The following is a 24,694-nucleotide window of genomic DNA, read 5'->3' on the forward strand; positions in this document are numbered from 1 at the left end:
CCCTGCACGGATTTCATGCACCGGGCCTCTAGAAACTACATAAAATTAATAGTTCAGATCAGCTAAGTGTTATCTTTGCAAGCCACATGGAACATGAAAATGGCTTTGTTTCGTAAACTCTGGTGTAAAGGTTACTTCACACACAAAACGATCCTCTGGGCTTTCAGATTTGTAACTAAAACAGCGCGTTACACCTTCAGAAAATTATACCAGAGGCCATTATTCTTCCAAGATCAGGGAAAGCAGGGAGTGCCTGCTCCAGGAATATCCCGGTTCCTGAGGGAAGAGTTTCTCTATGTCCTCATTCACCAGCAGTAAAAACAGTCAAATGAAATAAGCTCATAAAAAGCCCTGAAAGGCTGCTTGGAGCCTGAAAATCTGATATGAAAATAGAGGACCAGGCAACACAGATAAAAGAGACCATCATACTTTCAAGTCAACTCCAGTTATTTCTATAAAAGGGCTTGTTGGGATTACTTCCAGGGACCTCAGAGACAAAATTTCAAAAAGACGTGGGGGCAGAGGCACAGAAAAGAGTACGAAAAACACACCAAACAAATGTCAAATCCCTTTTTCTTATGCTTTTCCAAGTATTCTAACTGACTTCGTGGAAATAGGGGGGAGGCGGAATCAATAGATAGATGCCAATTTGTGACCCAGAAAATAGTCTTACTGGTTGTTTTTTACACGTCTTGAGCAAATATCTTTCCTAAGTTTAACATAATTAGTCATCTGTTCCCTGCATTAAATAAACCTAAAATGTAAAATTTCAAATTTACAAAAGTGAAATGGATAAAGTTAATGCATGAAAAAAAGTTACTGCATTAAAAAAAAAAAATCGCATCTGATGACCTAAAAGAGCAAGTACTTTATCTGTGATTTTAAACCAGGATTTGACTTGACTTTTCAGGAAGGTGTTCATTATGCTGAAAAGGCACACGTGCATTTCAGAAGATACAGGCCACGCCACGCCAAGTGACCACAAGCACCCAGCTCTGGTCACTGTAACAGGAGAAATAGCGCTGCTTTTGAGGTGCGCTTGTCTGTGTTACTTCATCACCTCATTGTTAGCAAATCCAAGACGGACAAAAATAGATAAAATCAGATGAGCGCCTCAAATGATCATCAGACTGAGAAACTGTGTACAACACCCAAAAGAAACAAACACCAGGATATTAAAGAGCCGAGTTCCCGCACAGGAACTATTGCAGCGATGATAAAAGACGTGCTGACCTTCTCCTTCAGCTCTCCAAGGTAAGCAGTGCTTTGTCCGAGGATAGCCTCTGCAGACTCCTGGAAACAAGTGACCCACTGATTCTCTTGATAATCGGCAATATTTACCTACAAAATACAACTCCATTAGCTCAGCAAAGAAATCACAAAAGGGAGACACATTCAAGAGATGGGAGATTAACTTTTTCCACTCATTAAAATAATCACCAGGGGGAAAACTATACCACCATGTATATATATTCTTTCCAAGGATGTGAACAGTATCATACAAAAAGAGTTTAAAATGTAAGTGTGGCCCTGGCCGGTGTGGCTCCGCGGGTTGAGCACCCTCCAGTGCACTGAAAGATCACCGGTTCGGTCCAGGTGCATTTGGGAGGCAACCAATCGATGTCTCTCTTACATCAATGTTTTCTCTCTCTCCCTCCCTTCCTCTCTCTTCATCTCTCTCATCGATCTTTCTAACTCTCTATCTCTCTCCCTTCCTCTCTGTAAAAAATCAATAAAATATATTTAAAAAAAATAAAAAAAAAAAATAAAATAAAATGTAAGTGTGGCCCTGGCCGGTGTGGCTCTGCAGGTTGAGCACCCTCCAGTGCACTGAAAGGTCACCGGTTCGGTCCAGGTGCATTTGGGAGGCAACCAATCGATGTCTCTCTTACATCAATGTTTTCTCTCTCTCCCTCCCTTCCTCTCTCTCCATAATCAATAAAAACATTTTTTTTTTTAAATGTAAGTATCACAGCACAAATACGATCTGCTATGGATGTGTGGATTCAGGCCTCAATGCAGATACAGCCCGACCCAAACTCTCCTTCAGACGTAGAATCCAGGCACACTGGACTCAGCTCCCCTCCAGCTGCGATGGCTTCTGGACTAAAGGTTTGAATAAGCTCCCAATAGTCAGGGCAGGTTCGCCACATTTTAAACAGTGTGACCTTCAGTCACTAGGAGGAGATCCGAGGGGCAGCTCAGTCACTGCTGAGCATCCCAGACAATTTAAAAGCCTGACCTAAGGGCCTATGGTCAGTCACCAAATTTACCTAGCAACAGAAATGAGCAATTAAGTGTCTCCAGTTGGACCATGGTGTAAAATTAAATGGAGAGTCAAGGAAGAAAGTGGGTCACAAAGAACCCAGTTGCTAAAAGGGAAAAGTATATAAAAGGCTTAGTAGAAATAAGAGGGCCCTGCTGGGTAGCTCAGAGAGTGGTCCAAATACGCCAAGGTTGCGGGTTTAATCCCGGGTCAGAATCAACCAATGAATGCGTAATTAAGTGGAACAACAAATCAATGCCCCCCTCTCTCTCAACTCAATAAATAAAAATTTTAAAAAGAAACAAAAATGAGGCCAAAATTTTTTTATAAAGGTATCATTTTGATGATTTTACATATTCACTTTGCACATACATGGGGTAATATATAAAGTTATGATGAGAAATGTAAGGGCATATCACAAAACGTTCAGAAATGTAAGGGCATATCACATACTGGGGCTCACACCTACAGTTCACCCCATGCTATCCTCCTAGAGGCAAAGGGCGCCCACTTTCCAGGGTGAGAACATCAACAACAGACACAGGTGTACGTGTCACGTGAAACCAGACGCCAGAGACTCCACTTAGAAGGAGCATCTAACAGAAAGACTAATGAAATAAACTACATGAAACAATTTCCTTCACTTCAGTTCAACTGAAGTATGTAGTTTACAGAATATAAGAATTTTAAATATATAACTTTCCTCCTGAATTAACATTTTAAGGGGCAATTAGAATATTGAAAGGATAATGGAATGCCTTACTTTTTTAAAAAATATATTTTTACTAATTTTTTTTTTAGAGAGAGGAGAAGGGAGAAGGGAAGAAAGAAACATCGATCGGTTGCTTCCTGCATGTACCCCAACCCTGACCGGTGATTGAACCCACAACCTGGGTATGTGCCCTGACCGGGAATTGAACTGATGACCTTTGGATGTACAGGTCGATGTTCAACCAGCTGAGCCACAATGGCCAGGGCTGGGATGCCTTATTTTTTATCTAAAAAGATTAAAAAAAAATTCCTATTATAAGAGTATTCTCTGCAAGGGGGAAAAAAAAGAAAAATGCAAAAAATTATAAAGAAAAATTAGCCAGCTCTAGCTGGTTTGGCTTAGTGGATAGAGTGTCAGTTTGTTGACTGAAGGGGTCCTGGGTCTGATTCCGGTCAAGGGGCACAAGCCCAGGTTGTGGGCTCGATTCCAGGTAGGGGCATGAAAGGAGGCAGGCGATCAATAATTCTCTCTCATTGTTGATGTTTCTATCTCTCTCTCCCTCTCCCTTCCTCTTTGAAATCAATAAAAATATATTATAAAAAAAAAAAAGAAAAATCAACCAGAAATAACCATTATTCACAGTCTGGTATTTGCACCCGTACTTGGTTTACATAACTCAAGACGATAAAACATACCATTTAAAATTTGCCATTTTTAAGTAATAAAGCCTGAACATTTATTTATGTATTTTTTTGTTAATCCTCACCAGAGGATATTATTTTTTTCCCATTGATTTTTTTTTTAGAGTGGGGGTGGGGGGGAGAGCGAGAGAGAGAGAAATAGCAATGTGAGGGACACATTGACCAGTAGCCTCCCTCAACCACCCGACCGGGGCTGGGGATCAAACCCGTAACCCAGGTACGTGTCCTTGACCGGAATCAAACCTGTGACCCGCTCTAACCACTGAACAAACCAGCCAGGGCTATTTATGTCATGTAATAGTCTTCGTTAGCATTGCTTTTCAAATATTTTAACTGTGGAAACTATCAAACAGCATATTCTAATGTCTTCATGGTATTCCGCTCTACAGATATTCAATAAAGGAATTAACCAGCAGACTATGAAGGACATTTAAATTGTATCCAAGTTTTCAAAACAAGTAACAGGGCAATAGACAACTTTATAGAAATGTAAGATTTCCAATTATTTCTCTAGAAGAAATTCCCTCCAGTGCTTACTATATCAGAAAACATAAATATTTTTAAGGCTTCCGGTATATTACCACCAAATCATCCTCTAGAAAAACGAGTGCCTGTTTTTTTGTGTACCTTTATCATCATTTAGTATAACTTTTAAGAAAACACACACCCTTCGTTTTAAAGGTTGTTAAAACCTTTAAAGAAGTTCTGACAATGCAAAGAAGCCACAATCCCACATCAGCATGCAGTCACATTCCTCTGAAGTCAGCTCTACTGAGGCAAGAGGAACAGATTATCCACAAGAAAAATAACTAAATATAGGAACCGGCTGCATAAGTATAATTACTGCTCTCCAGAAATGCCACTGCAAATTAATTTATCTTCGTAACAGTTAGCGGGCAAGTGCCACCCATGCTGTAATTGCACTACATGCGCAGCAGACTGAAATCAGCTGGGGAGCTCAATGCAACTTCCTGGTAGGAAAAAATGCTTCCATTGGGAGCAGACGGACTGCTGCTCAATGGCAAGGCCCTGGCTTTTGTATTTATGGAACAATAAGCTCGTCAGCACTTACTCATCTGCAGGCTTCGTACCACGAGTGATCGTTTTTGCTGTTTCTACAGTGCCTGGCCTCCGGTAGAGACTCAAATACCACGGTGGTTCGCATCTACCCATTCTACTTACCGACAGGATCATGCGGTACTTGAAATTGGGAAATTCGCGGTCACACTTCTCACAGCGGTATAATCCGTTCTGTTGATCGATCACTTTCTTATTGCAATCCTGAGTTGGGCAGGCCTGATACATAGAGTTCTCTTTGCGAAGATACACCACCGTCGCCACAGCGCTGAAATAGTCTGCCTTCAAGAGAAAAGAGTGACACGAGACACTGAGCAACCAGGCCTCACTCAGGACCGGACTAAGGGGCAGCCCAAGGCGGGCCCTTACACAGAAGTGCAAGTGTTTTTATCGCAATGTGACTACAGGGAGTAAGTCATTGTGTAGCTTTACAAATCATTTGTGCTAAACACAAAATCCATAAAAAGGTAATAAACCATGCATATGATTCCTTAACAATAAAAGAGTTAATTATAAATTAAACTAATTAATTAAAACGGAAATAGAGTATATGAAAGATAAAGACTTCAAGACACAAAGACTAGCTTTCCTGCTCCTCTGACCTCCGAAGGTAACAGACTAGGAAATACTGAATAAGGCAGTAAACCTAATACACCTACGTCCAACCATCCCCCCACATGAAAAACAACAGCAGACACCCTAGCTGGTTTAGCTCAGTGGATAGAGCGTCGACCTGCAGACTGAAGGGTCACAGGCTCGATTCCGGTCACGGGCACATGCCTGGGTTGCGGGCTCCATCCCCAGAAAGGGCGTGAAGGAGGCAGCCAATCAATGATTCTCTCTCATCATTGATGTTTCTATCTCTCCCTCTCTGAAATCAATAAAAACATATATTTAAACAAACAAACAAAAAAAGAAAACACAACAGCAGTGAATTCTAGGGCTCAGAGTCACCTTTATCTTTTCTAGGCTAGGGGTCAGCAAACTTTTTCTGTAAAAAGCCACACAGTAAATATTTCAGGCTTCACAAGCCATTCGGTCATAGTCTGCTATTGTGGGCAAAGCATCCACAGACAATATGTAAACAAAACATGTGGCTGTGTGCCAGCAAAACGTTATTAACACCAGACAGCGGGCTGGATGTGGCCTGTGGGCTGGCTGTCAGGCCCCAGTCTGTCATCAAATTCAGTAGAATCCAACAATAACTGAGCAAGGGCATTCAAAGTGGGGAAATCACTGATAAGTAAACGTAGTGAGGACTGGGCTTTATGCTGTCGCTCTTTGTTTTGCTTTTTAACTCTCAGAGAAAGGATATGGGATGGGTCCTTTATGGGGGTGAACAGGTCCCGCTGGGTATACTCTGAGTTCAGAGCCAAGTCAGCAGTTCTGGGGCTTTCCAATGTTTCAGACCAAAACAATCATGTGGATGTTTAAAGGGCTTGGATGAGTCCTCACTCTAGAAAGCTCAAGAGGAAAGTAATGTCTCCTAGGAGAATGCCTAGAGTTTGTCTGTATTTCTAATTTTTTTTAAAATCCTCATCTGAGGACACTTACAGAGAGGAAGGGGGAGAGAAAGCGAGAGAGAGAGAGAGAGAGAGAGACGTTGATGTGAGAAACACCGTTGGCTGCCCTATGCATACTCCCCAACTGGAGATCAAACCTGCAACCCAGGTATGTGCCCTGACCAGGAACTGAACCGTGACCTTTTGGTGCACTGGATGACGCCTAACCAACTGAGCCACTCTGGCTGGGCGAGTTTTTCTGTATTTCCAGGTAAGGTCCAGATTCAAAGCATAATTGAAAGTTTGTGTACAAACAGGGACTCTCTAGGTCTGATTTCTTATTACAGACTGTCTATCTTTAGATCTTAGAGAGAAATTGGATGATGAGAACCCAAACAGACAAACAGATCTGTCTAATGCTTAGCTCTCAAGGTGCTGTGCAACAACAGTGCATTGTAAGTTGCAGCGGATGACAACGATGGGTAAGGGAACACAGCAAAATGAGACAGTAAGGAGTAAAAACCATATTGTATAATATGGAGACAATAAAGCAGGAATTGCTGTTTTGGGGAAGCATAAAGGAGAGATAATTTAATATTAAACTGTGGACAGAATACAGGTTTAGATCAAGATGGGAGAGGGTCATTCTCTACAAACACCGAAAGGGAAGCTGCATCTAAAGGCAAATGCTAGAGCCAATTCTTGTCAGAGACACTGGCGACTCTCAGCCCAGGAGGGGTTAATATTCTACAGCCAGTGAAAGAACAGGCGAAGTGCCTGACGTCTGTCACTGGGCCCGACCGATGCTCCATGGAGGTGGATATAGAACCTCAAAACCTCTCTTGGCATCTGGGCATTTCCATCTGCAGGAACAATCACGGAAAAGAAATATGGACCAGAAGGCAGTTTACATTGTAATACACAGCTTGGTTATGACCACTTTGTTAAGTTCCCTCTAAGAATCAAGCAACTGCTGAAACCGGTTTGGCTCAGTGGATTGAGCGTCGGCCTGTGGACTGAAAGGTCCCAGGTTCGATTCCGGTCAAGGGCATGTACCTTGGTTGCGGGCACATCCCCAGTGGGAAATGTGCAGGAGGCAGCTGGTTGATGTTTCTCTCTCATCGATGTTTCTAACTCTCTATCTCTCTCCCTTCCTCTCTACATTGTAATACACAGCTTGGTTATGACCACTTTGTTAAGTTCCCTCTAAGAATCAAGCAACTCTCTAAGTCAGAGTTCTTAACGTTTTCTGCCTCCAGGACCTGAGGGATACAGTCTATTCCTTGAGGAAGCACGGCTACTGCTCCCTGGCAGTGATTCCCAACCATCAGGTCACGCTCTGGCCGGAGCCCCAGCCAGATTAATGTCTGACGGCCGGTACCAGAAATCAGATTGAAAACGCTTCCCTCTGCACACTGTATGTGCTTCTGTGAAGAAAGTTAGGAATGCAGGGTACCTTGTCACCGTGGCCCAGGTTCTCCGATTTCACCTCATACAAAGTTTTCCAGTTGGTGTTGCTTCCTGCTGATCCTCCACCCTTTAGATCTGAGATGGAAACACCATCTAAGGCTTGTCCTTCCGAGTCAAACCTGAGGAAGAGACAAATGGCAGACTATGTACTTATTGAATATGCCAGTCATTTCTTTATGCCAAATACAGGCTAGCCACCCCCACCCCACTTCCACAGGTCACGGTCACCTGGGCTGCAATGCGTGCCTTCCTGGTTGTATCTCTGGCCTACTGAAGAAAGGAATGACCTCTTTTTATCTCAATTGCTTTGATGCCCCCCAGTGGTCAAGGAAGACAGTGCCAAAGTACCACTGAAGCTTTTCTTAAATTAGCCTTCCTATCAACATTGGCCCCAGGGCCCAAGGCCAGAGAAACAGTAACCTGGAAAATCAGCAACAGAAAAGCAATAACGTACAGCTCTGGTCTAGTTCTTTGGGCTACTGATGCTCATTCTCCATCCGCAGCTACATTTTTACCATCACTGAAATGTATCAGTATAGACAGTGACAGCCAACATACTGCAAAGGTAGCAAAAAAATGTTCCCATGGTGAAAGAGCTTTTAAACCTGATACAGAGTCCAAAAGATTATATAACCCAAAGTAACTGATTGGAAGGTATGATGTTTTCTTATAGATTGACTTTCTTAGTGAGATTTTTTCTTATGCCAATATTAAAGTTACAATTAATTGGCATTGAATTATTATTAAAATTGATTATACTTCTTGATCGATTATCAGCCAAGATGAAGGGAAGGGGACCAGGGAGAAAGTGGCTCAGACACATGTTTGTGGCAGGGAAGCATGACCCCGAGATTAAAAACATGCCACTGTCATCCAAAGGGAGGATCAGGACCAGCTAACCACATCCAGAGCACGCTCCTTAGAAAAAGACCATCTACTGCCGTGGCTGCTGCCCTAAGCCGCAGACAACTGCCTTCTCATTCTGTCAGGTAAGCGCCTAAATCCGTCACAGAGGCACAGCAAGGCCCATAAATCTGTTTGCCACGACTAGCTACACAAGTTTACGATTTCAAAAACTCCAAGGAGACACTTGCCATCAAAGACAGCTCATCAGGAGTCAACAGAGCAAGGAGAGAGGCAGCCCTTCTTACAATAAAAACTCCACATTGTTATAACCAAGATCTAAACACCTCCAATCCTTGCCGAGTGGATTGTGTGCACTGAACCTCTTAGATCAATGTCCAGTGATTTTATTTTGGAGACAGGCATGTCTTTTTATGCTGACCGGGATGATGGTTATTGACAAGTAAAATATAAAGACCTTAATGTGGGTATGCCATTAACCTGGAGTCAAGCCCCAGAGCCTGGAAAAAAAAATAAAGCAATAAGGATCTAAAGCAGTGGTTATTTCTGGTCAGACTACCAACAGGCCCCTGTCTTAGAATACAACGCCAGCTACCAGAATAGTTAAATACAGACACATGTGGCCCACACTCACGAGACTGGCTTAAGTGACATGAATACTCCAGTCGATGTTTCATGAAACTATTCAAATGCTATACTACTGGTTCCCATTAGCCTCCAAACAAAAGCAGGGAGTATGCAATGTGAGCTAATTCTTTAGTCCTTGAAGCACTAAAACAGCTGGAGACCGACCCCCTCCCCATGACTACAGCCATACAAATTATTTAAGCTCAAGCTAACGGGTTCTCCCTGACCACATCAATTCCTGCATAGCATGTTTCAGTGTGAAGTGCTCTTCTGAGGCAGAGTTTTAACACCCTAAAAACCTAGATACAGCAAGGAGATTTTAATAGGCTCCCCTCATCCCTTGCGTGCTTTGGGAATAACAATAAAATGCCAACAAAAGCCCACTGTTCTCACGGGCACTTTATCAGAGTCCAGTGAATACACACTAGAAGGTGCCGTCGGCACCAAAGACTGGACCGAACAAGAAAGCACTTTCTCCCCCCACGTAGTAGCCCAGGGCTTTAAACCCAGGAGAGAGAGATGCCTTCAGCCCGCAGCTGCTGAAGCCCGGCCTCATCCTGCTTTGGTAGGACTGGGGTCGGCATGCAGCACTTCCATTCTAATTGCCTCCTGCTCCGACTCTCCAGGTTTGTCATGGGATTATAGGTTTGTCAGTTTAAGGGCTTGAAAGCCATCCTCTCAGAAGGTGTAATGCCACCAAGAAATATAGGCACTGCTCCACTCAGTAACCAAGTCCTCTGGCAGGCGGACAGCTCACACACTGACCGTAAGAACCCAAAGAACCAGCTCTGCTAAAAGCTCAGGCTCAAACAGCCCCCTTGTTTGGCCCCATAGCACTTACCATCCACGAAGCTTATAGGCCTCTGGGATGTCAGGATTCAAAATGATGGTGCTGGAAGACAGTACAGAGAGGCTCCGTCCACCAAAATCAGAGACTCTGGCTCCTTTGATAGCCATCACGGGTTGTCTAGAACCATCAAACTTATCAGCCTGCATCACAACAAAAATCCCAAACAGACACAAACAGCTGTCACTGGCAGGAAGAACACACAGAACATTTTTATAGAAAACAAGGCTAACAGTCAACAGCAGAGTGAAGGCAATAAATGGTACATGGAATCTATACAAGGGAACCTCACACACAAGAATCTGCTTAGAGATGCATCAAAGCCAGCCGTGGGCAAACTACGGCCCGCGGGCCGGATTGTTTGAAATGAATAAAACTAAAAAAAAAAAAAAAAAGATTGTACCCTTTTATGTAATGATGTTTACTTTGAATTTATATTAGTTCACACAAACACTCCATCCATGCTTTTGTTCCAGCCCTCCGGTCCAGTTTAAGAACCCATTGTGGCCCTCGAGTCAAAAAGTTTGCCCACCCCTGATCAAAGCTAATGTAGAAGAAATAGCATTTCACTATATAAAGCCTAAACCATTCCAATCTCACAGAAGTAAATCAAATGAAGGATTTCCCACAGTCCGTGCACAGCCCGATCCTTCATCAGGAAGGTCTCCAGGACAAGTCACCCCCTTCTGCACGTGCTCTGGCTGCTCAACACGAGTACTTACATCTTCTCCCCACAGAGTAGCAGACACCACTTTCCCTGACATGTCCATCAAATAGATATTTCTCTTAGAAACTTCTCGGTTGTTAGACTTCACTGTGATTTTAATGGCATCTTCATAGCTCTTGCAGATCCCAATTATGTCTAAAACACAGGCACAATGTTTTAGCTGGAGATGGTCAAGACTCCCCTGACAGCAGGACCAAAGGGTGACCCGCAAGCAGGTAAGCCTCCCGCCTCCCCTGTGTGATAAGCACCCCTCTCTCTGCGCTCAGACACAGGCTTACCGATAAGGGAGTCCTTGGGTTTGCTCTCGAGGTCATCGATCTTTGTGAAATCAAACTGAACTGTAGGTAAATTATGTCCGTCCTCGCAGGGCATGACAGAAGTCTCATTATTGAAGGTCATCTCATAGTCGTTTTTAACTGCTGAGAACTGTTTGTTGGCAATCTTCAGAGTGCCTTTAGTGAAATAATAGACCTGCAAGAGTGCAAGCCACGGAACATGGGACAGTCCATCAAGTCAGACGTAAAGACCCTTTACCGCCACACAGCTCTCTAAGGGATGGGAGATCCCTCATCCGCAACTGTTTCAGTTCTGGACTCAGCACTACATACCTTGTTCACGTCAAGGAGGGGAAAGAACTTGTCCACTTGCTCGTTGAAAGCAGTAGCTCTGATTTCACCCTGTGGATGCACACAAGATGTTAGGATTGTGGTGGTCATCAAGTTCTGCCGTGATCAGGGTACTTTAGTGTCAAATGACACCTTTAAGGAAACACACGTCCTATGGTCACATATTCAAGTTATTAACCCATGAAACAATGTAAGCTTAGCCAGCCGACACTGTTGTCACGCTTTATCAACCTCAGTTAGAACCTAAAAAAAGGAAATAAAAAAAACAACCACTAACCCAATGGTGAGTTGGATATTCTGACAACAAAAATAAAACAACTCTGAACACTGAGTGACACACCGAAGCCCACGCGAGGCAAGCTGAGCCACGATGACTCACCAGCTTCCCTCGCATTCGCACGAAGCAAGGAATTAGTCCACATTCAGGAGTCACTGCCAAAAACGTTACAGTAAAACATGTTTTTTAAGTTGCTCGTGATTTGATTTCACTTTTGCTTTTCATCAGTCCAAATGCTACAGATGGATAAAATAAACTTAAGTGACTGGAAACTTTTGCCAACTGACAGAATAGGCCAATAATTTGATAAAAAATTAAGTTCTGATATTAATTCAGACATCACAGTCAATAAGTAAATTTGGGGTGTCATCCCATCTTCCAAAAACAAAAACTAACTACCTATTTTTTATCTGCTCTTAGAGGCTTAACAAATAGGAAATCTGTTTGAAAAGAATGCTTCAGGCCTAGTCGGTGTAGCTCAGTGGACAGAGCATCAGCCTGTGGACCAAAAGGTCCCGTGTTCAATTTCAGTCAAGGGCACGTACCTTGGTTGCAGGTTCCTCCCCAGCCTGGGCCCTGGTGGGGCGCATGCAGGAGGCAACCAATAGATGTGTTTCTCTCACATCAATATTTCTCTCTTTCTCTCTCTCTTCCACTCTCTCTAAAAAAAATCAATGGAAAAATACCTTCAGGGGAAGATTAACAAAACAAACAAACAAGAATGCTTCAAGTACATACAGTATTAGGAAGTATAAATGAAACTAATGGATAGAAGACTGTGAAGATTTCACAACTTGGATTTTTTGTCTCCTCATCATGGTTATGTTTAAGGAATCCATGTAGTCTGAATAGTCAGAATCCATCTCCCACAAAACCATTCACTTATCACGGTGGCTACTGCGTGCCTGTCACTGTGACTCAAAGCTCCACTTTGCTCCCGAGCACACATCACCTCCTATGGCTTCAACTAAGCCTCCAGCAAGTCAGAGAGAGCACCTCTGCTTTCTCCCGCCCATGAGCCTACTTATACATTTAGGAAACTAATTTCCACTGCTACAAATGCTGCCGTTTAAGGTCAAGGATTTTATTTATGACCTTTGCCCTCAGATAGCATCAAAAGACTACAGAAGAGGAAAAACAACAATAGCAATTATGGCTCTTTTTGGCCTACTATGGTTTTCCACCCCACAGGGCTGGACAGAGGTGAGCTTCTGTTCCTCGGAGTAGAGCACTGCTTGACAGATACTCACACTTTCATCGACTAGTTCTATGGAGAACAGCTTCCCTTCCCCTCGGGAGTTGCTCCAGGTCCGGATCTGACTTTTGTTGGTAACACGAGCACAAATAGTCCACCTAAAAAATCAAACAGAGTACATTAGTATTCCAAGTCTTACTTGGGAAAGATATGAAAGGTTCCCTAACATCTTCCTGCAGCCTTTCTTATCTTGTACACACTCCATTCGTCAATATTAGCTGTATTTTAATCCACCTAATTAAACCCGAAGATGACACAAAGGTTTGACAGTTTATAGAATAAGCAAATAGTAAAACATACAGGTGATTTAACACTAACTCATTCTTCTGTCAAATAAGTAAATTTATAAACTCTCTCCCTTCTCCAAAAAGCATCACCAAGGCAACAATATCCCCTTAATGAAAGGTTTGAAGCTAGAAAATGCAGTAATACCAGCAATTATATTTTGCCACTATTTTCATTATGGGAACCGACACAGCTGGTGTCAAACTTCTGTCTCATTTCTCACACACACTGAAGAGAAATACAAAGCTGTGGGACATGGTGTTGGTAAGTCACCAAAGCAAAGCAGTATGAACTCAGAAGCCACGAAACAGGAGGCACAAGATCCGACACGCAGTCCTGGTGCCCATCTGAACGTGGGCGTTGGGGACATTAGTTCTTCACTTATAATTTCACAGGGAAACGTATCTTCCCTACATTGCAAAGAACTGAAGAAGGCAACTGCTAAAATTAATTTTTAATGGAACAAAGTAATATAAAAGGAACATCTCTTCAGGGTATGTTAATGTGGCTAATACAAATAGGACAGATTCTTTTAGCCAACTCTATCAAAGTAACATTTTTTAGACTAAAAGTCAGCTGTTTATATGATGAGAAGATAAACACCTTCTGAATTAGAATATTTAGTTTTACTCACAAGACTATCAACAAATTCTTTTTTTTTTTTTTGAGACATGTCTACCATAAAAAATATTCTTTATTGATTTTAGAGAGAGGAAGGGAGAGGGGTAGAGAGATAGAAACATCAATGACTGAGAAACATCAATCGCTGCCTCCTGCACGCCCCCTATCGGAGATCAAGCCTGCAACCCAGGCATGTGCTCTGCCTGGGAATCGAACCAATGACCTCTTGGTTCATGGGTCAATGCTCAATCACTGAGCCACATCAGCCAGGCTATCAAATGATTCTTAAAGCATTAAATATTTTAAATTTCAAACTGAATGAAGCCCAATATGCTAGGGCAGACAACTCTTTTGGTCATTCTTGTCTGATAAGTGTTAAAGGTTGCAACAATTTGTACCCTCCTGCCCCTCAGGAAAAAAACAAAAAAGAGGAAACCTATTTTACGTGTGGTAGCAGTTCACTCATAAATAAGACAAGAGCCCATAATAACCCCTTATACTGTTTTTGTTTTTTGTTAATCCAAGGATATTTTTCCATTGATTTTTAGGGGGAGTGGAAGAGAGAGGGAAAGACAGAGAAACATCGATGTGAGAGAAACACATCAATTGGTCGTCTCCTGCACACATCCTGACCAGGGCCCAGGCCAGGGGTGGAGCCTGCAAGGTACATGCCCCTGAGGGGAATCGAACCTGGAACCCCCTTTAGTCCACAGACCGAAGCTTTATCCACTGAGCCAAACTGGCTCGGGCCTCTTACACTGCCTTGTAAGTACATTCTGCACTTATTCTACGGAGTCACTCACTTGGATTGGTAAGGGGTGAGGCTGGCAATGGGAACCACTTTGGCCTGTGATCCCCCGGAACTGTTCACTAGGCTGGTACCTCCAGTTTTCCCAAATATCTTCGAGGCACCAAAAGCCTTAGATACAGTGGAACCTTTAAAAACAAAAAGAATCATTCAATAGAATCATTATTCTATTTAAATTAACTCTCAATCACTGAGTTGTCACTGGTGAAATCGTAACAAAACAAGAGGCAAAGTTTTTCCTTTTGAGCAAACAAGAGATATGGGAATCAAAGAGAGACCAAAACAAGAGGCTAAAAAAACAATTTATAGAGAGGACTGGGCACACAGAAGTTCACTGTGCATTTGCTGACTTAAATCCTGAGGTCAAGATAATGATGGTAATGAATCCAGATCCTGATCCACCCTTCTTAACCTCTTCTCTTGTATCAGTGGGCAAGATCATGGGTCAGAAAAAGAAAACCAACCTCCTTGACTGGTGAAACTGATGGAAGTCACTAGCTGCACAAGGAAAAGAGCAAAAAGAAAGGCCAGGAAGTAAGGGTCATAGTGGATGAACCATCCAAGGTGAAGGATGCCTGTCACAATTATATCACCTCAAAACACCCCCAGAAAACTCCCCGTCCTCCACTGGTCTACAGGACTGACCAGCGCAGAACAGCTTATGGGATTGGGTTTAGTTGGGAGCAAAGGGCAAGAATCGGTTGTTGGTCCAGGACAAGTAGGTGGCCGGCCACCAGGATCCCTTCTGCCTCCTTAATCCAAGCCCACGCAGCTGCCTCCACTGGAAAAGAATAGGTCATTAGAGCTTCTAAGCACATGAACTCCTTTGCACACTGTTTCTGTAAAGCTTCAACCTCCAAATTCAGAAAATATATTTTAGTCCAATGATTTCATATCTTCTATATCAAAACATTTCTTCGTAATGGAATTTGGCTAGAAGTATAAATCTACCATTATTCAGCACTTATTGAGTTTCCACAGCAGGCACCAGGTATTTGTAGCACTTAGTAAAAAAAATATACATAGACTGTCCCAGATTTTAAAATTTTCTATTTTAACTGCAGATTTGAGAGATGGCTACATGCACAACAATGATTATGCAAAGAAACACACGTGCTCTGTAGAATATGTGTGTATGTATATATACCTAATACATAATATACAATTATGTAAAATACACAAACACATCCAGTTTTCATGCCGGTAGCTTCCCCTCAAAACATATCCAGTCTTTTTTCTTTTACCACCCAGCTGATGTGTGTTCAGAGATCAGATTTTAAAAATTAAATATTAATATAAGCCAAAGACAGACAACAGAGAAAATAAGTCTGTGGGAGGAGAGATAAGAATAACAGACTCCTATCTGTATTTCAGCATAAGAAAGTGACTTTTTGGTTATTTACCATTTATTTATTTATTTTAAAAATAGATTTTTTTTATTGATTTCAGAGAGAGAGGGAGAGAGAGAAACATCAATGATGAGAGAGAACCATCATGACCTCCTGGTTCACAGTCGACACTCAACCACTGAACCACACCAGCTGGGCAGCTTTTTGCCATTTTAGATCATCCATTCTACCACCTCCCTTGAACAGTAGATAATTTGACAGTTGTGTATGAATAGATGCACTTAGAGAGAGATAGAAAGTAGGTAGACAGATTTTGTAAAGTAGATGAAAACATCAAGACCAATGGGGAAAAAGTCACATGTCTTGACAGTTTCATAGAAACATTACTGATGTGCTAACTTTGCCTTTTTTAGACTCTTAGCATTGAATAGAAACCAGTTGAGAGGAGAGGATGTGGTGTATGTGAAGCTGAACAGAAAAAAAGCACCTCTAAAGAGGAATCCAACCAAATTCTACAAATCATCGCTTTCAATGGTGGTTCCTGAAGTAAAGGCCAGGAGGAACCAAAATGATTCCATCACAGCCTCCGAGGACCAGCTGCGGAGAAAGTTAAAAGAAGAAACCATTTCTCATCCATAGGACTGAGAAGCAAATCTACGCCCAATATAAATGACACTGTCTTCAAGCTAAGATAAATACTCAAGAGCCCAAAATGGGAAACTTGGAGAGAGACAAGCCACATTTAATAAGCGGATCCTAGATAGTTAAAAGGCTAGAATTTAAAAGCTATGTAAATTCACAAAGTCAAGAGGGTGTAAAACTCCAAGATGTGAGAAACCACCAGACATACTATTAATAGAGAACCATCTATCATACCGATAAAAAATGGCATATTAAGTATCTTTAAAATACTATCTTTAATCATTTTTTCAATCGTATGCTTTGTAATAAGAACTAGACTTATTCTCTGTCACGAATGGCATTCTGAACATTCCCTTTAGTCCCAGATTGAATTTCAAAACATTATTCAAAAGCCTGACACTTATAATCAGCACGTAGCCTCCTGTGGCGGGTCTTACCCATTCCCGAGCTCCCATTCTGTGGCTGGGGCTTGCTGGTTGGTGGACTGGTTGCTGAGGCTGGAGAAGGAACTACCTGCTGTTGCCCGTGTCCTGAGGATCAAAAGAGAAAGACCGTTTGGTGCAAATAATTTGGGTTAGAAGATTTAAACTTAAGCAGAAGAAATACTCTGACAAAATCTGAATGTTCTGATTTTGTCAGACCCTCATGGTTCAGAATTCATGCTGGGGCCGTCAGTAGCATGCAGTGAATCTGCTAGGCGGTTCACTTTTGTTTTCATTACATAAAAGGTTGGCGCCATTTACCTTTCACCTGCTTATAATTGATAGCTTTCGGTTTTAATGAGGTTCTCCCCTAAAGCCTTGCCCATTTCTCTTGCATGAACCTGAGGTAAAGTCACTGGGCTGAATCTGTGACAATACCACTATTTCCATAGCAACAAATCGATGTCATCAACAGAACTCTGTGTTCACGGCAGGCTCTGTTAGAAGAAAAGGCTGGGTGGTAAGAAAAACCTAAAAGCAGTTCAATTGTCTCTGAAGTGCTCCAGCTTCAAAGGAAAGCAGGCATTCAGAAAGGATTCTACCCCTTCCCTCCCAAACAAAGCCGCCTTATTTTGCAACTGACAGTGGTGGAAAATGAGAGTTGAAAGAGGCTTAGGTACCATGAGGTGCCGGAGAACCCTCACAGCGGGGAGAGATGCCAGCGGAGTTCAGAAGCAGGTATGTCAAGGAAACAGGAAGATTAAAAGGAAAGGGGGGGAGATGAACATGTCTCTCAAGCAGAAAATAAGAAATGCCCGCATCCTTCCTACAAATGTTTATGAAGTTGAAAATGTTAAAATGGCAAAATACACCTAATTGGAAAAAAAAAAAAAAAAGAGAGAGATAGATTTGTGGAATTTGACTTGCCTAATTGGCACTGAAAGTACAAGTCAACCTAATCTGGGCTGCTCTCACCAAGAGTGCTTGCAGCACACAAGTGTAGCTCAAAAAAAATTTCCTAGAGAGCCCTAAGAACAAAGATGGTGAGCACAGCCGACCAGCTCCCCTCCTGCCGCCTCGCCTCGGCCCCCTCCAACCGCTGGGCTGACTCCTGTGTCTGGGTCTCCCAGGCCCTCACTCAAATGGGCGCATTACACACCGATGTCACTTCCTCCTGCCAATATTACTCGTCACTGGTACAACTAAATGAGAGTTAGCTGTGCCATTAGAGTAAAATTAATTTAGCATAAAATTAAAAAGGTTAAACGGAATTGTTTATTCTTTACTTCTTCCTATGGAGAGAAAAATTGTCCTTATTTACATAGAAAGAGTCTAGATTCTTGATAATACTGTTAGCTTTTCCACTATCTTGAATTTACAAAGTGTCACAGAAACTGAATGGGAGAATTGCTCTTCTTTGATAATGTGTCTTATGAAGGAACATTTTGAGATTTTACAGTGAGCCTTTTTTTTTTTTTTTAAATCAGTAGGGAAAACATGAGTTGCTCAGTAAACAGTATTAGGAGCTAATGGGGGGAGGAGGGGAGAATGCATTTTCCCCCTGCTTCATGAAATACATTAAAAAGAACGGAAAGATTTAAACATTCAAAGATATTACCATAAAAATACACAAAACCCTGCTCTACTCCACCCTAGTTCTTCTCTCTCTTCCATTGTCTCAAATATGTACAAACTCTCACGTCCTTTTCTCATTACCATGCCCGCTTCTTCAAATAGCTGGTTAAACAGAACATGGTCATGGGACCATGCTGATCGCTTACCTGTAGTTTCTATCAAAACGTAACCATAAGAGATCAACCAAAGGACTTGTATGCATGCATCTGAGCATAACCAATGGACACACACAGTAGGAGGGTAAGGGCATGTGTTGGGGGGTGGGAGCAGCCAGGGAGAGGCCAATGGGGGAAAAAGGAGACTCATGTAATACTTTAAACAATAAAAAATTTAAATTAAAAAAACAAAACAAAACAAAAAAACACATAACCAACCTTGCCCTAGCTGGTTTGGCTCAGTAGATATAGCATCAGCCTGTGGACTGAAGGGTCCCAGGTTCAATTCCAGTAAAGGGCACGGGTTGTGGGCTCGATCCCCAGTTGGGGGTATGGAGGCAACCGATCCATGGTTCTCTATCACCATTGATGTTTCTATCTCTCTCTCCCTTCCTCTGTGAAATCAATAAAATTAAAAAAAAAAAAAAGTAACCAACCTTTATGAGGCACCTAGAGTAGTCAAATTCTGAGAAAGAAAGTAGAACAATGGAGTGGAAAGTGGGGAGTGATTGTTTCACGGGTACAGACTTTCAATCTGGGATGATGAAAGAGTTCTGAAGTGGGGATGGCTGCCTAACAACAAGAATGTACTTAAATGCCACTAAACTGTACACTTAAAAGGTGGTGAAGGTGCCCTGGCCAGTGTGCCTCAGTTGGTTGGAGCACCATCCTGTGTACCATAGGGTCTCAGGTTCTATTCCCAGTCGGGGCGTAAACAGGAGGCAACCGATTGATGTTTCTCTCTTGCATCAATCTCTCTCTCACACATACCAATGAAAAAATATCCTTCGGTAAGGATTTTTTAAAAAATGGTTATGGTATAAATTTTGTTATGTATACTTTACCACAATTTTTATTTATTTTTAATTGATTATTGATTTTTTAGAGAGAAAGTAGGCATTGATAATAATAGCTACCATATTTTGAGTGCTTACTATGCACCAGGTATAAAATTAAGCGCACTGTTCCATTTAATCTTTAACTCTATGATATAGATAGTATTATTATACCCATTTAACAGATGAGAAAACTGGGTTACAGAGGTCAAGTAACTTGCCCAAAGTCACACAGCGAGGAAGAGGCAAAGTGTCATCTTGAACCCAGATTTGTCTGGTTAGATCCATCTGCTTCACTATGCAGTTAATTTTTAATTGTAAGCAACCGATTCTGGCAGCTAAAATTCTAATTACATAGAACATAACTAATAACCCTAATATCTGGTAGCTAGGAAAAGCTACTAATCTACTTATCAGAGCAATCATCAACTCCTGCTTTGGACTACATCTGCAAATCTGGCACAGGACACAAGAGACGGTCTCAAAGTAACTGGGTGGCAAGGACCCTGGTGCATCCTAAAGAGCAACCATTGCTCTTCAATTTAATGCACTGCAATACAGCCACTGACCAGAGACCTGAAAGAAATTAGTCTACAGCTAAATAAACATCTTTCTAAAATATAAAATTATACCCCAAGACAGAATGCATAGACTCAACTTCTGATAATCTGTTTTGTGCCACCTGCAAATCAAACCATTTCAGTAAGAAGGATCAAGATTGTAATTCGTAGACTCTTTTGTTTTATGCTGGCTTCATATAACTGGCTCAGACCCAGGAGGAAAATAGGATATTTAAAAGTAGACTCTAGCCCTAGCTGGTTTGGCTCAATGAAGAGAGTGTCGGCCTGCAGACTGAAGGGTCCCAGGTTTGATTCCAGTCAAGGGCACATGCCTGGGTTGTGGGCTCGATCCCCAGTAGAAGGCGTGCAGGAGGCAGCCAATCAATGATTCTGTCTCATCATTGATGTTTCTCTCTCTCCCTCTCCCTTACTCTCTGAAATCAATAAAAATATATATATTTTTTAAAAAGTAGACTCTAGCTCCTCAAGTTACTTGCACTCACACCTATCTTTTTGTTGTTATTGTGAATCCTCAGCTGAGAATATTTTTCCATTGATTTTTAGAGAAAGTGGAAGAGAGGGGGAGAGACAGAGAGCAAGAAAGAAAAACATCAATGTGAGAAAGACACATCAATTGTTTGCCTCCCACACATGCCCTGACCAGGGCCAGGGATCAAGCCTGCAACTGAGGTACTTGCCCTTGACAGGAATCAAAACCGGGACCCTTCAGACCTTGGGCCGACCCTCTATCCACTGAGCCAAACCAACCAGGGTCTATCACAGCGGTTCTCAACCTGTGGGTTGCGACCCCTTTGGGGGTCGAACGACCCTTTCACAGGGGTCGTCTAAGACCATCGGAAAACACATATATAATTACATATTGTTTTTGTGATTAATCACTATGCTTTAATTATGTTCAATTTGTAACAATAAAAATACATCCTGCATATCAGATATTTACATTACGATTCATAACAGTAGCAAAATTACAGTTATGAAGGAGCAACGAAAATAATTTTATGGTTGGGGGTCACCACAACATGAGGAACTGTATTAAAGGGTCATGGCATTAGGAAGGTTGAGAACCACTGGTCTATCACTTTTATTATCATTATAATGGCAAGTGAGCCACCAGCAGATAAATATTAGGTAACGCATGATGGAGTACAGAGTGACAAAAACTCAATTTCTACTAACAAGTGCTTTCTTAACAACAGGCACAAAGACTATAAAGAGTCAATCCAATAGTTATAATTTCCTGCTGGCAGAAACAGACAGAATTGGGCTGAAAAAAAATCCAACTAGTAATAATAAGCAATACTATGAAGGAGCATTAAGAAATTTAGTAGCATGTAAGTCTAAGTAAAATAATATAGGTTGAAATGGTGTAAGTACATAGAACTGATATACATATTGACAAAAATATATAGTGGTTAATATGGAAGACTTAAAATCATCCAATCCAGCATTGTAAGAAACAGGAATTGTGTTTGAAGTTTCATTTCTCACATTTTGAAAATCCTGTATTTATGTGATGTAGTTAGTACTAGTACCATAGAACAATTTCAGTGCACATTTTGGAATTCCTCTGCCTATTTCTGGGCTGGAGTTAGTCAATCATTTTACTCATCACCTGATATGTCAGAGGTTCTGGGTTAAGTGATGGGAGGATACAAACCTAACTTTCCTTCTCTACCCACTAATAGCAGTTCCCTTGCTCTCACAATAGACAATTAGCAAACATTTCTGTGAAATTGGTAGCAATCATTGTGACAAAGCCATTTCTATCATGGCCCAAGTAACACCGGTTATTGACCTAGTTACAAAGACATTCAATAGCAAGTAACTCTAAACAGAAAAATTTTCTCTCATTCCCCCTGCACTTAAACAGATGCTGAAGAAAGGGAAGAACCAGTGGAAATGGATACTGAAACAAAGGAGTTTTCCCCACAGTTCTATAGTTCTAACCCCAAGCAGTAATTAACTGTTAACCCTTTATCTTTATTCCAAATGCTTTTGCCCTTGAAACACAAAATGTCCAAACAATCATTCAATTAAAGTCAACATAAAAAAAACCACATTAGAAATATGGCCAAAGGTGATAAAATTGGGCACCATCATCTCTCCCTCACCTCTACAGCATCCAAAGTCCTTCCTGAAAGCTGAGAGTAAGATAAGCCAACTCCTGCTCAGGCACAGAGTAAGGTAAGCCAACTCCTGGGCAGGCACACACCTGGGTTGCAGGTTTGATCCCTAGTTGGGGAGCCTATGAAAGGGTTGATGTTTCTCTCTCTCTCTCTCCCCCATTCCTCTCTCTAAGCATGTCCTTGGGTGAGGAATAAAAAATAAAATAAAGTAAAATCTAGAGGTTCCATTTCTGGAAGAAGCATGGTAATGACCTAGTCCGAAATCTGCCCACTTCTCCTAAAAATTACATAGAGCAACAAAGAGAATAAATACCCACCCTAGACCCAAACACCCGTATACAGACTACATCTTCAATGAAACTAGGGAACTAAAAAAAAACCCCACAAATTCTAAATTATGTGAAAGTGAAGCCCCAAACACTACAAACCAAGAAACCACAATGGTAAGACAAAAGCAGGATAAATTATTTAAATGTAAAAAATAAAATCTTGCAGGTACTAGTATAAAACATGGGTGAATGTCTTAACTTTGGAGCAAGGAAGACCTTTCTAACTACAGCTTCAAATCCCAAAGTCATAATAAAATAATTGGAAAAGTCAACTTCTAAAAACAAAAACACAGCTGCATAGCAGAAACACCAGAAGCGAATAAAAAAGACTTTGCAACTCATATCGGAGAAAATGGATTGCTCTCCCTCTACTTTTAAGTATGTTTTTTTGTTGTTGTTTTAATTGATTTCAGAGAAAGGAAGAGAGGAGAGAGAGAAACATCAATGATGAGAGAGAATCATCGATCGGCTGCATCCTGCACGCCCCCTACTGGGGATCGAGCCCGTAACCCAGGCATCTGCCCTGACGGGAATCAAATCCTGGCCTTCTGGTTCACGGGTCAATGCTCAACCACAGAGACATACTTGCCGTCCCCTCTCTCTACTTTTTAAAGAACTCTTAAAAATTGAGAAAAAAAGAGACAAATAATCCAAAAGACAAATAAATAATACAAAAGTTAGTTCACATGGAATAAAAGGCCCTTAAGTGTTTAAAGGGATGCTCACCTTGCTCAGAATACAGCTACCTACATGGAGATGCCAGTTTTCATCTATCAGATTGGCAAATATTCAGAACTTTAACAAGAGAGGATGTTATTAATGTTCACATAGCTTCTTCACACACTTGTGAAGAAACCAATATTCCCACCTTGCTGGTGGGAATGCAAAATGCTACCATTCCATGGAGGGGACTCCAACCATACCCACTACCTTTCTACCACAGATGTATTTACCCACTGATCCAGCAATCTCATTTCTGGCAATAAAACCCCATCTGCCCATAGACCTGCATATATACAAAGTTATTCATTGCAGTAGTATTGTAACAATATGAAAACAACTCAAGTATCCATCAATAAAGGGCTAGTTATATTATGGAGCAGCCACACAACAGAACACTCTATAACCATAAAAAAGTGGGGGGGAGGGAGGTCCAGCTGGCGTGGCTCAGTGGTTGAGCGTAGACCTATGAACCAGGGGGTCGTGGTTCGATTCCTGGTCAGGGCACATGCCCGGGTTGCGGGCTCAATCCCCAGTGTGGGGTGTGCTGGAGGCAGCCGATTGATCAATGATTCTCTCTCATCATTGATATTTCTGTCTCTCTCTCCTATTCCCTTCCTCTCTGAAATAAATAAAAATTATATTTAAAAAAAAAGAGGAAGATCTCCAAGTGTATATACATATGGAACTATCTTTAAGCTGAAAGTTTTTTAAAAAGCAGAATAAAAAATAGCCCTGGCCAGTGTGGCTCAGTCCATAGGAATGTCATCCGTACACCAAAAGGTCCCAGGTTTGATGCCCAGTCAGGGCACATACCTAGGTTGTGGGTTCCGTCCTTGGCCACAGTCCAGGCACATGCAAGAGGCAAACAATTGATGTTTTCTTCTCTCTCTCTCTGTCTCCCTCCTTCCTCTCTCTCTCAAAATCAATGAAAATGTCCTCGGGTGAGGATTTTTTTTTTTAAAGACATCGTGTACACAGTATCCTGCCTTTTGTACATATTCACTCATTAAAACTTATATAATTTTTAAAAATTGAAGATATTCAGATAGCTTTAAAAAAATTAATTGTTGAATAGATTAATATAGTTACATGCTTCAAGTCAAAACTACAAAATTATGTATTCAGAGAAATCTTACTCCCACCCTGTCTCCTGCCACACTGTTCCAATCCATCAAGAGATAATCACTGCCCAGCCAGTGTGGCAAAGTGGTTGAGTGTCAATCCATGAACG

General features: G+C 41.6%; 1 protein-coding gene across 5 annotated transcripts in view; it reads right to left on the reverse strand.

The window, feature by feature from the left end:
* Nucleotides 1-24,694, reverse strand: part of RPA1 (replication protein A1) — a 51,676-nt gene that overhangs the window by 3,343 nt on the left and 23,639 nt on the right. For 2 of the 5 annotated variants that reach the window (XM_014464711.2, XM_023762805.1), the window contains 10 exons: nt 17,094-17,186; nt 14,661-14,793; nt 12,947-13,049; nt 11,402-11,470; nt 11,072-11,264; nt 10,789-10,928; nt 10,061-10,209; nt 7,715-7,847; nt 4,862-5,038; nt 1,234-1,341 (listed from right to left, as the gene is read on the reverse strand). In XM_014464711.2, the coding sequence (XP_014320197.1) occupies nt 1,234-1,341; nt 4,862-5,038; nt 7,715-7,847; nt 10,061-10,209; nt 10,789-10,928; nt 11,072-11,264; nt 11,402-11,470; nt 12,947-13,049; nt 14,661-14,793; nt 17,094-17,186 (1,298 nt within the window). The remainder of the gene's footprint in view (nt 1-1,233; nt 1,342-4,861; nt 5,039-7,714; nt 7,848-10,060; nt 10,210-10,788; nt 10,929-11,071; nt 11,265-11,401; nt 11,471-12,946; nt 13,050-14,660; nt 14,794-17,093; nt 17,187-24,694) is intronic. The other 3 variants (XM_023762804.1, XM_023762806.1, XM_023762807.1) reach the window with 3 other exon arrangements.

This window comes from Myotis lucifugus, unplaced genomic scaffold (assembly GCF_000147115.1).
Source record: "Myotis lucifugus unplaced genomic scaffold, Myoluc2.0 scaffold_262, whole genome shotgun sequence".
Taxonomy (NCBI): domain Eukaryota; kingdom Metazoa; phylum Chordata; class Mammalia; order Chiroptera; family Vespertilionidae; genus Myotis; species Myotis lucifugus.